Source organism: Melanotaenia boesemani, chromosome 9 (genome assembly GCF_017639745.1).
Source record: "Melanotaenia boesemani isolate fMelBoe1 chromosome 9, fMelBoe1.pri, whole genome shotgun sequence".
Taxonomy (NCBI): Eukaryota; Metazoa; Chordata; class Actinopteri; order Atheriniformes; family Melanotaeniidae; genus Melanotaenia; species Melanotaenia boesemani.
The window spans coordinates 4,726,763-4,742,413 of record NC_055690.1 but is presented as its reverse complement, the minus strand read 5'-3'; the positions used below and the strand labels follow the sequence as shown (position 1 = coordinate 4,742,413).

Genomic DNA, 15,651 nt, shown 5'->3' with positions numbered 1-15,651 from the left:
TCATGAGGATTTTTTCTGGTTCTAGCTCTAAGAAACACAAAGGGGGTTATTTATTTAGATTTTCTTTGTTGAGATTAAAATCCATAACGGTTATTTAATTTTCAAATAATTTAGTCTCCCTTAACTATTCAAGTTAAATAGTTTAATAGATTAGTTTATCAGTCGTGTGCCAGATCTATCCATATGTCTCCTTTATACATGCACCCTGCACAAGACATCTTTCATCTTCATTCCTTCTTTCTTTTCTCTATGAGTAGCCAGAGAACGATGGGCTGGCAAGCCGGGCCAAGTCTGTACCAGCTCTAGATCCTGGCAGGGGATTGTTCCAGGCCAGAATCCCTCCACCAGGTTCCCCTGCAGAGCCAGTAGGCCGGGTCAGGAGTCCATCCCCACCAAAAGTCAGGATTCCTGTTAAGGTCCCGCTAAAAAGCCCTGAGCCACCAACAAAAATGGAAGTTCAGCCACCGCAGAGTCCAGTTTTTACCAGTGAACCGAACGGAATAGAAAGTAAAAACATGGTCAATGGTCACCTTAACACTCCAGGTTTCATCACCAACCCAACTGACTCTACTGATGACCAGAGTTTAACACGTGAGAAAGTTGTGAAGGTGGTTCGTCGTGTTGTCAGGAAGGTTTTACCTGCAGAAGAAAATGAAGTCAGTGTGCCAACACAGAAATCAACCAAAGTGGCAGAAACAGCCAAGCTTCCTCCTGAGCCGGGCAGAGCAGCTCCAGGTCCACCAACAGCATCTAAGGCTCAAACAATCTCCGGGTTTTCCTTTAAACATGATGTTATCAAGACTGAAGACAAAGACAAGATTTCAGGAGGACTGAAGAACCTGTTTAGAGGCAGGACGAGGGAACACCGTCCACAGATTTCTAGGAAGGACCGACCAGAGAAAGTTGAACTGGAGAAGCAAAATGAGAAAAAAGATGAGAAAGCAGAGCTGGAGCAGAATGAGGATCTGACGGAGGCAAAAGTGAAGAAAACCACTCATCAGTTATGGGATCATAATCCCAGAAGTTCTAATTCAGGTATAAGAGAGGTCTTGTCTCCTGGGCTCACTGATAACCATCCAGTTTCAGTGTCTGGAGGTTTACCTCAAACTTCTTCAAAACTAACTCATTCTGGACCTCTATCTCTCCCATCACTGTCGGGTTTTATTCCATCTCCCACATCCACACTGGTGACATCACCTTCAGTATCTTCACCCAAACCAGCTGCTACCATGAAATCCACCCCCAGAAATCCTCTTTTTACTGGCACACCAGCCCCAAAATCCTCCCTACCATCCCATCCAGACCCTAAACCTTCTGGACTTCCAGCTCCTCCATCCCATCCAGACCCTAAACCTTCTGGACTTCCAGCTCCTCTCCAGCCCAGTCTTGTTCCACTGTCTCTGTCATCAGGAGTCATTCCCATCCAACAACCTGCTGTTGGTCAGCAACAGGTACAGTTATCGAACTCTGCATGTCTGATCAGTTCGTGGACCACCGGTGTGTGAAGTGCACGACCATTTCCAAAGCATGCTGCAGTGATTATAAAAAATGACGTGTGCAGCACAATTTGAGTCACTTTCCTCTAACAACAACAATAATAATGGATTAGATTTATATAGAGCTTTTCAAGGCACCCAAAGCGCTTTACATAGTGTATCCATCATTCATCCACTCCTCACTCATACCTGGTGATGGTAAACTACGTGTGTAGCCACAGCTGATCAGGGGCAGACTGACGGAGACGTGGCTGCCAATCTGCGCCTACGGCCTCTCCGACCATCACCTAACATTCATCCACATTCATTCACCAGTGATGTCAACACTGGAGGCAAGGAGGGTTAAGTGTCTTACCCAAGGACACAACAACAGATGACTGCGGGAGTGGGAATCGAACCGCCAACCTTCCGGTCATTGGACGACCTGCTCTGCCGCCTGAGCCAGTGAGAAGATAAAATGAGTACAATTGGAAATCTCAGTGTTCCTTCACTCAGAAGAATCCTGTTTAGGGCTGCAGCTATAGATTATTTTAATAGATTAATCGATCGATTAATCAGAGAAGCTTTTACCTTTTCTTTGCAGATCTTGTGACTGAAATGCAACAGAGCAATTTTTGTTTAAAAGTCAGAATTTATATTGCATTCAACTCCATGAGCAGATACTGCTCTATATTCACCAGTAATGACATTACCCAATAATATGATTACAGGATAAAATTTAACAAGCTGATATTGATTAGTTAAAATAAGTATAGCCAGCAAATCAAATAAATACAAAAATAAATATATATATTTATTTTTTGTCCCAAATAAATGAAAACGATTGCAAATTTAAAACATTATTGGATATTTCAATAAATTGACTAGAGAACGTTTTTGTTCCATGTACCCAAAATATTTATATATTTTTATTATCTTTAAAGGGAGCCTCCGCATCCTGTATTTAACTTCAAATAGCCATGTTCCAAAAATCACAGGGTTGCGTGGTACAGTACAGTACAGCCTCTACACCTACGACTGCAGTCTGACCCAGTGAAACAACATCATAGTCGAATTTGCTGACGACACCGTAGTGGTCGGACTAATCTGAAAGGGAGGTGAGGCAGATCCAAAGGCTAATGAGCTGGTGCTCAGACAACAATCTGGCACTGAACACAACAAAAACAAAAGCGATCATTTTGGTCTTCGTTAGGTACAGAATCGACCCGCCCCTTCTCTACATTAACGGCGAGTGTGTGCAGAGAGTCCACACATTCAAGTTCCAGGGAGTCCAGATCTCTGATGACCTGTCCTGGACAGACAACATCTCAGCCATCATAAAGAAGGCTCAGCAGCTGCTACACTTCCTGAGAGTCCTCAGGAAGAACAACCAGGAAGCTGCTGACTTACTGCATCTCCACCTGGTACAAGAGCTGCACTGAGGCAGACAAAACGAGGCTCAGAGAACAGTCAAAACACACAAAGAATTGTTGGATGCCCTCTCCCCTCCCTGAAGGATACCACCCGGTGCCTCAGCAGAGCTCAGAACATCATTAGGGACAGTTCACACAGTCCTGAACTTTCATATGTAACAAACGCATCCAACAGTATAACATACATGTTCAATCCCAACATTACTGCCACTTCTGCTGCTGCCTGACTGGTTATTTTTATATTCTCTACAGCTGCAATACAGTTTTTACCTTTCTTATTGTTGCAATTTACATTGTGTACACTTTCTATGGCGCAATACATTTTTTAAAACTTAAAAAATTTACCAATTTTTGTAGATTTAACATTTTAAATCCACTTTTTAAATGTCCTTTCTTTTTAAAATGATTTGACTGCACTGAAAAAGGAGTTGCTTCCAAACCTCGTTGTACAGTATAATGACAATAAATGACATTATGATTCTGATAATGATTCCAGAAGTTTAAGCGATGTTGTACATACCGGCTTTTATGTAATATAAAACGAGTGGAACAATCGGTGTTAAGGTACATGTTGAAGCAAAGAATGTCTAATATGTCTCAAATGTCTGAGATTAAATTTTAATTCATTAACAAGTTTTTTATATGACTTTTAAAACCAAGGCTTGAGTCTAGCATAAATATAAATATTAAATATAGCCATATATATAAATTTATTAAATACTTTAATTCAGTGACATTTTTAGTGTTAAGCCGGTTTAAAAAAAACGTGAGGAAAATGGTTTTGCACAACTCATTAGTTTGCGTCAGGTGTGTTGCAGCAGGGAAACATGGAAAACCTGCAGGACTGAATAGCCCTGCTCTAATCCAACCTCAGCATCCTTCTGCAGATACATGCACCACCTCTTCTCTGTCCTGCAGCATGAGACCATTACAGCTACTAATGTCAGTGCTAACTTGCTTGTAAGTAACTCCATTAGCTCTGGGCTTCATGGCTGCTGGCTGATGTTTGGTCCAGCTTCTCGATGCTACGATAACAGATCACATGATGAGTTTTCAGTTGAAAGTTTCAGTTGAAGTTGAACAGAAGTCCAAAATGGTCGATTTAAGAGACTAGTTAGGAAAACGTGGGCGATCTTTACCCATTCCTGATGAATTGGGCTGCTATCCTCTGGTTTTCACTGGAACTAATGTGGTTTTCAGGAGGAGATAACATTTACATTTTCTACTGTGTTGCTGGTGAATTTATTCAGACACAGTAACACATCTGGATTCTGACATTTGTGTAGTAATCTCACATGTCAGCTTTCTCTTGAAACTGCCCTTGTTGTGTAGTTGTGAAGATATACTTTATATTATTTATTTTACTTTATATTTATTTCAGACAGGAGGCAGAAAAAAGAGGTCCTGATGAAGAGGTTAAGGCAAAGGTTCATATGGGATTTTTTCTTTTATGTCTCTATTTTCCTGTATTAATTTCCAAAAACAGCTTTTATTGCTCCCAAAGGTTCTGTATGTTTAGCATTAATTAGCAAATAATCTGTAATTAGATTAATGAACCAGTTTCGGGGCCTTTCATCGGCATCTTCTGAATGAACCTTTTTTCTTCTCGACAGATGAGAATTAAATGCTCTTTACTGACATGCAGTCTGACACTGTGTTGAGTTATTTCATTTTATCTGTGAGTCTGTCTGACATGCTGATCATAACTGTCACTTTGACTCTTTCACGCTGCCAACATTTCCAGGGATCAGTGGAAGAGGATTCGTTTTCCCTCCTCCAGGCAACTCATGTTGCAGCTATGCAGTCCCAGGTGTGACCTGCCTGAGTGTAATCAACCAATCATCTGCATCCCTTAATCACCTTTCCTTGTGCCGTGCCTTCTTTCATTCACTGGCAATAACTGTTGTTATTGTAAATAGTGTATTTGTTCCATTTGATCTCATTTCACTTTTTATTTAGTCATTTCCTGTCTTTTTTTTTACACTGAGGTTGCCGCCCCTCCTTGTTACACACCAGCTGTACAACTTTTGTTAAAGTGTGTTTGGTCTTGAGTTTTTCACCTCAAACCTTCCCTGCAGCAGAGCTCAGTGAACCACTTTGTTTTATAACATCTCAGCATGTGTGCTGTGATGAAGCTGCTGATCTCAGAACAGTTCAGAATAACCACGTAGTGGTTAAAAGATGGATTTCTTTGTTCTGGCTCTGTATTTATTTTATCTTTGTTATTTTAGGTGAAGACAGAGGAGCAGATTACAGAAGAGCAGGCCTGGTATGGATCAGAGAAAGTCTGGCTCGTTCACAAAGACGGCTTCTCTCTGGGTGAGATTGATGGTTTTTGTTTTTTTTTGTTGTTTTTTGTTTTTTAAACCCTTTGCAGTTTGACTTGATTGAAAACTTCATCACAAATCTACTATAAATGATAACGTTCTTCTGAAAACCTTCAGTCGACATCATCTTAGTGAAAGATGAAGAGTTGGAATAAAAAGGATGATACTTCAAGATTTGACATGTTTATTTGTCACATACTCTGTTATACACGTCCAATGTGCAGTAAAATGTAAAGTGAATGGCTCCCCAGACTGCAAATTTAACAATAAGCTAAGTAACAATAAGTAAAAATAATTAGAATAAGGTTAAATGGAAGTAAAATAAGAATACTATAGTACTGTTTTTTTCAGACTATAAGTCATGCTGGAATATTAGTTGCATCAGTCATAAAATGTGTCATGAAAAAACAAAACTATATATGTATGTATATATATATATATATATATATATATATATATATATACACACACATATATATATATATATATATATATATATATATATATATATATATATATATATATATATATATATATATATATATATATATATATATATATATATATACATATATTAGTGCAGGGCAACGATTAAAATTTTTAATCGTGATTAATCGCACCGTTACGTGCAAAATGTCTCTTTCCCTTTAAAAGAAGGCCTACAGCTATAAAAAGAAAATGCAGTAAGTTTTGGTTTACTAACACGACATCAGGGGTCTCCAACCTGCAACTCTGGAGCTGCACGTGTCTCTCTGGACCTTCCACAATGTCTCTAAATACGTGGCTAAAATATTTTTTTTAAATCTATCTTTCTTATCATCAGGTTGGAAACCATGGACTTTTTTTTTCTTTTACATCATTTTCCACAAATATCTACATTCCTTAGCAGAAAGTCTGTCTATCCTCTTTTTATAAAGGTTTTATGTGTTTCCTTTATTTTAAAACCTTAAAAATTGAAATGAAAAATGTGGTTCTTCAAAAATAACAAATATCCTATGGTGGCTCTTTATTAAAAATATATATTAAGCTGACTTTTTGAAAAGTCTCGTAACATTTGCAGCTCTAAAGGAGTTTTATTTAGCTGGCTGAGGGAAAAATGGCTCTTTGGATTGGAAAGGCTGCAGACCCCTGCACTAAACACATAAACAGGTTTAGCAGCAATTTTCTGATAAAATATTTCTTCATATTTATTTATAAAACCAAATATTTATGAGAAAGAAGGATGAAATGTTCAGGATTTACTAACTAAAAGGTAAAACGTCAGCAGGATGAGTTTAAAGCTGTGAAGCTGCTTCCTTCTAAACACAGAAGGAACAATATGTGATGAATATCAGCATCAGGTGAACAGACAGAAAGCAGGATTAGAATCTCACAGCTTCTAGATGGTGAGGAGAGAGAAATATTCACAATATGCACAATAACTTCCATCCATGCACCTTCACTGCTTCATTATCCAGATTTCTGGCATATAAATTCTCTAAACTTACATTTTTTGTTTGACTGCACTTGCAGTCTCCGCTACCAGGAGTTAAGGGGTTAACATCTCGTTTCCAGGTGTAAGGTCAGGCCTGTAGATGTTCTATTGTATTCTATTCTATTCTATTCTACAGTTATTTAGCAGACGCTTTTATCCAAAGCAACTTACATTTGAGAGGAAGAACAACACAAGCATGAATTCAAACAAGATGGGACGTCATAATCAAGTGGTAGTCAGACTGCTTTGAGTCCAGTTGGACCAGGTACTATCATGTAGTGCTAGAGGCTGTGCATATCATTTTTTTTTTAAGTCATTTGTAACTATGTAACGATGTAACTATAAACATGTGTGGTATCCACAGAAAGTCCAGAATCTCAGCTACCAGCTCAGTAAAACCATTTCTATCACCACCAAACACAGTTAAGACAACAATTTAAAGAGCAGCTACACAAAGTCCGAAAAATATGTAAACACAAATGATGTCTCCCCGTGTCCATGAACACGAACAAATGACTCCTCTACTGAAAGCTCACATCTCACAGATTCCACAGCTGGAAGTTTCATCTCGCTATGACCAAGAATCACCGAACCAGAGGCAGAAGAAGACCTGATTTATGCTGCACGCTTGTATTAGTCAGAAAGCATGTCTTACCTTTGCTGTCTTGCATAAATTAAAACCGTATTTATTAAAAAAATAATAATACATAAAAAGTTTCCCCTTCCAAAAATCACGATGTTCTGTCCATCTGCATGTATTTTGACAAAGAGAAACGTCGGTTCTTCTTCTTTCTTAAGTTCCAGACAGAAAATGTGTCTTCATTTTATTAAACCCGCTCTCTCCTGATTACATCAGACACACCGCTGCAGCAGGGAAGAGAGACATGGATGCCATGTTTCTGTCATCAAAGCCAGCGGCCAAAAAAAAAAAAAAAATTAACGCGGGATTAAAAAAATTAGCGGCGTTAATTATGCGTTGCGTTAACGCGCAATTAACGCGTTACCGTGCCCAGCACTAATATAAATAATATAAATATAAAGAAAACAATATATATATATATATATATATATATATATATTGTTTTCTTTTTCAATCTCTACGTTTAACCTGAATAAAGTTTATTATTATATTGACTAAAATTTCAAAATCAGGAGCTTGATTTTGTAAAATGCTTCCTAAACTTTTTATTAACATGTTTTATAAACTGAGAGTATGAATTAATAAGAAGTCTTGTTTTTTTTGTCTTAGCTGGCGCCAGATGAGCTCTTTAGGTTCATGGGGCAGTTATTATCATGGACAGAGGTGATGCTAATTGTACTCGGTGCTCCTTAAACCCAGAAGCTCTTCATATAATCTGAATCGGTGAAGAGGATTACTCTCATGCTAAGGAATGGTTTCTGTTGGTTTCTGCTTACGCTGACCCAAACTGTTATTTCTCAGACTTCTTGTGTCATGCTTAGATTTTAAAATTCTGCTGTGGATTGAAGTATCTTTACATTCCTCAGAAAATCTCTTTTTGTCTCTCTGGAGAAAAACAGGAACCGGAAAGAAAATGGTTCCTCCATTTGTGTTAAATTATGATGATACTGTCAGCAGACATCTTCATCCATGATTCAGCAGGTCATGATATGTTTCATAAGTAATGTATTCACCCTGTTTGACCTTCTGTCATGTCACACAAGGCAGTCGAATATCTGGTCTACAGTTAGAAATTATTTAATATGCACTCAGAGCGAGAAAATACCTGCTTCCTCTGATCTTTATTGTTGGGATGAACTTCCTCTCATTATGTCCTGTTAAAGGTGTTAACACACCACCTTGTCCTGATCCTCATAGTCCACTGAAAGAGAAATACGTTGGATATGGTTGTTATGACTGTTATCTCCGTATGCTGTGGTCTGATTATCTCAGCGTTAATATAAGTATTCTAGAACCTTATTTACCATAAAGATAAACATGTTAACAGGCATGTGAGCGACTGAAAATGTTATCAGAGTAATCTATGTTTCTTCTTCCAGCCACTGTGGTGAAGACAGACTTTGCCTCGCTGCCAGAGGGTAAGGTGAAGATCAAACTGGAGCATGATGGGACAATACTGGATGTAGATGAAGATGACATAGAAAAGGTAAGAAGAGCTGGTGATAAGCTAAGTAAACAAGCTAAGTAAACAGTTAGAAATGAGATTAACCATCAGTTGAGCGGCCAGAGGCATGAGGTCAGAGGACCAGGGGCCAGAGGAATGAAGTGAGTCACAATCAGTGGAGATGTTGCCTTCCCTCGATGCACACAAAGCATTCAACTGGATTGAGTATGAATTTCTATTTGCAACTTTGGATAGGCTTGAGTTTGGACCACTCTCTTGTTCTGTGATGAAGGTCCTGTATGCTACACCGCTGGCCTTGCTCTGTACTAATAACATCATTTCCAATTATTTTACGATATGTAGGGGGACCAGACAAGGCCCTTCTGAGTGAGCTGCGTGTGGAGCTCAGTGGTATTGATGGGGGACCAAGCTCATAAGCTGTCTCTATATGCAGACAACCAGATACTCTATCTGTCCAACCCTTCCGTCTCTATTCATAAGGCATTAGAAATTATCTCTAGCTTTGGGGAGATTTCAGGCTACAAAATCAACCTTACTGAGAGCTCGCTCTTCCATGTCAATGACCAAGCTCAATAGATGTCTGTCTGTATACCCATTATTAGAAACTCATGACACTTGTACATGGCAAATCAGTAACCCGTTAATACAGTGATTTATTAAAAACAATGTTTAAGCCAGCCCTAGAGAGGGCCAAACAGGACCTTGTCCGTTGGTCAGCACTGCTATGTTACTTGCCGGCAGGGTGAGTTCTGTCAAGATAAAAATTATGCCTGGGTTCTTATCCTTGTTTCATACAGTGCCTATTTTTATCCCAAGGTCCTTTTTTAAAGAGTTAAATAAATCTATATCCGTCTTTATATGGAATAAGACCATCCCACGGATAAGGGCGCATCTTGAAAAGCCGAAAGAGACTGGAGGTTTAGCACTACCAAATTTTTCTGTAATATTATTGGGTGACTAATATTAATAAACAGTCAAACTGGGTCCCTGTATTTAGTGAAGGGGATGAACCTGTATGAGTTGAAATGGAACAACATTCCACCCATCCTGTGTCCTTTCCTTGTTTATTATGTGTTGCTTGCTGTTCATTTTTATTATTGTCCATACATAATCTTCCAGTATAGCTGGACCTTAGAGGTGGTTTTCCTATGTTAATGGTTTAGTGACTAGCTAGCTATCAGTAAATCCATGAAAAACTCACTGAACCCAAGGTAATGTTCAATGAATTAGAATAAAGTTGTAGTTATAGTTATGATGTGAATGTTTTTGTCTCTGTGCAGGCGAATCCTCCGTCCTTTGACCGATCAGAGGACCTGGCCTCGCTGCCTTATCTGAATGAATCCAGTGTGATGAACTCCCTGAGGCAGCGCTACGGAAGCAACCTCATACATTCCTACGCTGGGCCCCACATGGTGGTCATCAACCCTCTCAGCACACCCTCCATGTACTCTGAGAAGGTGGGTGGAAGACTGAGAAGTCAAGCCAGGATATAGCTATGGTAGAAACTGACAAAATTAAAAATAAATACAGAAATATAAAACAGTGCCAATAAATTATACAAAGAAATTTAAAGAATAGTTTTTCCATTAGGAAAATTATAAAACAATACATTAATTCATATTTCTTTTGTCATTTTCAACTGTTTTATTTTAACTTTGTGTCAATATTCCTATTTATTTTCTTTTCAATGTTATTTTCAGTTCAGTTTATTTATTTGGTGATTTTTTTATTTTTACTTTTTATGGTTACGGTGGTGTTGCAACATGGAAAAATTTGCATGTCAGCTGATAACTTAGACCAGGGGTAGCCAACGTTGGTCCTCGAGGGCCCCAATCCGGCAGGTTTTCCAGATTTCCGTGCTCCAGCGCACAGGAACATTTTTCTCACTCAGGGTAGTTGTTCTGAGCAGGTTTTCAGAACCCTGGAGCTCACACCAGCCTAAACCTGGAGCCTTGTTCTGGTTCAGTTTCTCCAGTTGTTTCTTCACCTGACTGCAGGAGACAGACAGGCTGGAGGTGGAGGCAGAGTGGGTCTCGACATGTTCTGACGTGGAGGGAGATCAGGCTGTATTGAGAAATATGGTCAACATTCATGATTTTCACACCCACTGATTCAATTGTCTTTGTTGTAACCCTTTAAGTTTCCTGATCTACTGTTTGGTAGAACTATTTATTTTAGTGGCTATAATGAGTTTTATGAAAAATGTGTGGAAACTAACCTACCAGAGTCATTTCTACCTCTTGGTTTGTTATCATTTTTCTTTTGCTTTTTACTAGTGCGAACTTTAAAGAGTTAAATATTTCCTATTGCCTTGCTCATGTGCTGTATTTGTCTCTACAACCCTCTTCTTTCACCAACAGGTGATGCACATGTTCAAAGGTTGTCGGCGGGAGGACTCTGCTCCTCACATCTACGCTGTGGCTCAGTCAGCGTACCGTTACCTGCTGACCACCAGACAGGATCAATCCATCGTGCTGCTGGGGAAGTCTGGCAGCGGAAAAACTACCAACTGCCAGCATCTAGTTCAGTATCTGGTCTCTATAGCCGGCAGCACTGGCAAAATCTTTTCTGGTAAGAATTCAGAATGAATGATGTGTTGCTTCACCCCACAAATGACTCATGGCTAGCCAACAAGCAGTTCTACTGCCACTTAGGAGCACAAGGTTCTGGACCCAAGACCCCCCAACAGCCCCATCAAACCCGCCACTAATGGTGTGTTCAATTTGTCTCGTAATTCCGAGCGGTCGAGAGTAGGTGACATCATTATCAGGTAGTTGATGTTACACCTGCACCAACTCAGAAAAAATAAACTCCTCCAAAGTAGCCAAATTGTGAGCATCTACAAATGCCATTAAAAACTAGAAAATTACAAATCCATTTGTAAAAAAATGCACACCATGAGAACATGAGCCAATTTTGGTAATAATGATTAGTTAACCACACAAAACTGATGCACTTTTTCAACGACAAGCCTGCCGTAACAAGGTAATTTTCAATAACAACAACTCGCTGCTGTTTACACTAGAAACTTAATGGACACAAAATATAAAGAATTTTAATTAAGACACCGATGGACTACTGGTGGTACTGGGCTCCTCTGAAACTTACAAGTTTCCTGGTTGGAAAGATAAGATCACTTGGTCATTTCTGGCAAAAATTCCTTGGAATTCTGGAATCCAAGGACAACTGGAACACACGACCACCCCAGCAGCACTACAGGAGATGAGGCTTCTTTTAAGCTGCTCCCTTCGGAGGGTCCCCCTACCCCCACCACCCAAACATCGCTCTGTCCTGAAGAGAGAGCTAAACAAACTCTTCAAAAGATAAAACCCTCTCAAGGCTGCTGGTCCTGACTCAGTCTCCTCCTCTGTCCTGAAGCACTTCACTGATCGGCTGTCTCCGGTGTTCACGGAAATCCTCAACACCTCACTGGAGACTGACTATGTACCGGCCTGCTTCAAGGCCCCAAAAAGACAAAGATCACAATGACTCCGTGACTACAGATCTGTCACCTTGGTCTCTGTTGTCACGAAGTCCTTTGAGTGCTATGTGCTGTCCCACCTTAAAGCCATAACTGACCCACTCCTGTACCCTTTACAGTTTGCCTACAAAGCCAACAGGTCTGTTGACGACATTGTCAGCATGGCCCTCAGTGGTTTCCCCAGCTTCACAGTTATGAGGGTGGGTTGGTTGGGCAGGGTATGACTCTTTAGTTTCATACAGTACATGTAACTTAAATATGTGTAACTTAGATACAGGCTCAATAAACAGGGTGCGACTCTCAACCTTGAAATCAGCTCTGCTGAATCATGTATTCATAAACTTTGCAGGTGTAACAGGTAACCTATCTGTTACAGTGGTAATATGATATGTGATAATAACAAAATTGCCTTATTTAAACACCATGTGACAACTAGACTCAGCTGTGAAGTCATGTCACATTTCCAAACTTCATTATGGACCAAGTTTCCATAAATGACTAAAAGGCAGTAAAATTATAAATAATAAAAAAAATACAAAGAATATTGGATCCATTTTAAGCCATAATATGACTCAGAAATGACTACAATGACATTAGTTTCAGCTGGTTCAGCTGGGATGGACATGACGTTCTCAATGTAACATCAGAGAAGGAGAAATACTCACTTTTGTTTGTTCCTCACTGCAGCGCGACCATTTCCACCTTCACCTGCCAGGGACAGTTTAAAAAGCACATACACAAAAAAAAACAAAAAACGCTGAAGTTATGTCTGATTTTTCGCTGGTTGACGTGTTTTCAGACGCATGCTCACTGTCCGCTGGCGAAAGTGTGATCAACTGTGTATGCACGCAGATGTCAGACTAACATTCCCTGTCCATCCAGTCATAGAGTTACTGGTCAGACTAACATTCCCTGTCCATCCAGCCATTAGAGTTACTGGTCAGACTAACATTCCCTGTCCATCCAGCCATTAGAGTTACTGGTCAGACTAACATTCCCTGTCCATCCAGCCATTAGAGTTACTGGTCAGACTAACATTCCCTGTCCATCCAGTCATAGAGTTACTGGTCAGACTAATATTCCCTCTCCATCCAGTCATTAGTCTTACTATTAGGCAGCTGCATGTCGATAAGCTGCTCAACGTACCAATGTTTGGACACCTTCTCCTTTGTATGAGGGTTGAACCCAGCTCTGGAATTTATTGTATATGAGTCATAATTCATGTTTTTTTTCCTGTTGATGCAGCAGAGAAGTGGCAGGCTGTTTACACCATCCTGGAGGCTTTTGGAAACAGCTCCACTGCTATGAACACAAATGCCAGCCGTTTTTCGCATGTAGTGTCACTTGACTTTGATCAAGCTGGCCAGGTGGCTTCAGCCTCCATCCAGGTAACACACCTGCACACACCACTGGCAGATCTATATTTGTCCCAAACATTTTATACATAGTCTGTCACATAGTTATACCAATGAATGCATTATTAATGGATGAAATTATTTATTAATAAATTAAATTATAGTAGTAGAAATGCCTAAGGGAACTTTTGGTGTCTTTTCCGGCATAGACAATGCTCCTGGAGAAACTGAGGGTGAGCAGACGACCTGATGGAGAGTCAACCTTTAACGTGTTTTATTACCTGATGGCCGGAGCCGACAGCAGTCAGAGGTGACTCTCATGGTGTTTCTGTTCTGATCCAGTCACAGTCCGCTGTCAATTTGTTTGAAATATTGAAGCAGTGTGTAATGGTCATCCTGATTGATCATACTGGAAACAGGAGTCCTGCCCATCTGGGAAAACATTTCTTGAGCACTTTTCCAGCAATTAAAAATCACTGAAATATAAGAGAAATGATAAAGTGACAAAACAGTCCACCCACACCTCTACAGACTATTGTTTTGAGTTTTGGACAGTTGTGAATATTTGATTCACCGGGAGATTGGGGAGGATTGGACTGAGGGCAGCCTACCAATACTAACCCTACGGTGTTTCTGATCTGAACTGCTGCTTTATTTATATTTCTTGCTGAGTGATCAGAGTGACTCTGAAGCACTGCCTTCAGGCAAGTCTGCTGTGCCATTTTTCCTGTGCAGGTTGACGGACATGCAGTCCTACAAGACCATAAACAGTAGGAAATGCAAGACATAGAATAAGATAAAACAAAAAGAAAAAAATAAGATATTAATCATAAAAATCTAAAATAAAATAGAAATAAATAATTATGACTTTAATTATGATTATACCTGTACACAGTACAGATAGAGGCTGTCCCTGAAAATACACATAAGAATATGTAATATCACAAGTAAAAAAAAAAAAGTGAAAACAGCATAAGAGGGAAATGAATTGTGAGATGGAATGGAGTGTATTTTGCAGGGGTCCAGTCCAAGTTTTTTATTTATTTATTTATTTTTCTTTTATTGGTTAAAAGTTTAAACCAGCTGGTGTCAAGAAGAACTGTTGGTAAAACTTCTACTTTTCAGTTCAGTCACATTGCAGCGGTCTTTTATTTATTCTTTAATGATACGTCTTTTGTATCCAGAGCTTTAGGGGCCATCACAGGACCATCACAAGGCCGTCATAGGGCCAACACAGGGTCATCACATGTCCAACACTTGGCCATCACATGTCTCACACAGGGCCAATACAGGTCTCACACAGGGCCATGACAGGTCCAACACTGGTCTAACACAAATGTTATCACATGTCCAACACATGGCCATCACATGTCTAACACAGGGCCAACACTGGACTAACACAGGGCCAACACATGTCTCACACAGGGCCATCACAGGGCCAACACAGGTCTCACACAGGGCCAACACAGGTCTAACACATGGTGATCACGTCTAACACAGGGCCATCACAGGGCCAACACAGGTCTAACACAGGGCCCACACAGGTCTAACACATGGTGATCACGTCTAACACAGGGCCATCACAGGGCCAACACAGGTCTAACACAGGTCTCAGACAGGGCCAACACAGGTCTAACACATGGTGATCACGTCTAACACAGGGCCATCACAGGGCCAACACAGGTCTAACACAGGGCCCACACAGGTCTAACACATGGTGATCACGTCTAACACAGGGCCATCACAGGGCCAACACAGGTCTAACACAGGGCCCACACAGGTCTAACACATGGTGATCACGTCTAACACAGGGCCATCACAGGGCCAACACAGGTCTAACACAGGGCCCACACAGGTCTAACACATGGTGATCACGTCTAACACAGGGCCCACACAGGTCCAACACATGGTGATCACATGTCTAACACAGGGCCAACACAGGTCTAACACATGGTGATCACGTCTAACACAGGGCCAACACAGGTCTAACACATGGTGATC

At 40.2% G+C, this 15,651-nt stretch overlaps 1 protein-coding gene across 7 annotated transcripts in view; it reads left to right on the top strand.

The window, feature by feature from the left end:
- Window positions 1-15,651, top strand: part of LOC121646186 (unconventional myosin-XVIIIa-like) — an 85,535-nt gene that overhangs the window by 22,286 nt on the left and 47,598 nt on the right. For 3 of the 7 annotated variants that reach the window (XM_041995077.1, XM_041995075.1, XM_041995078.1), the window contains exons 4-10: window positions 258-1,451; window positions 5,140-5,227; window positions 8,729-8,835; window positions 10,095-10,271; window positions 11,175-11,385; window positions 13,541-13,683; window positions 13,860-13,960. In XM_041995077.1, the coding sequence (XP_041851011.1) occupies window positions 258-1,451; window positions 5,140-5,227; window positions 8,729-8,835; window positions 10,095-10,271; window positions 11,175-11,385; window positions 13,541-13,683; window positions 13,860-13,960 (2,021 nt within the window). Of the gene's footprint in view, window positions 1-257; window positions 1,452-4,652; window positions 4,719-5,139; window positions 5,228-8,728; window positions 8,836-10,094; window positions 10,272-11,174; window positions 11,386-13,540; window positions 13,684-13,859; window positions 13,961-15,651 lie in introns of all 7 variants that reach the window. The other 4 variants (XM_041995080.1, XM_041995076.1, XM_041995074.1 and 1 more) reach the window with 4 other exon arrangements.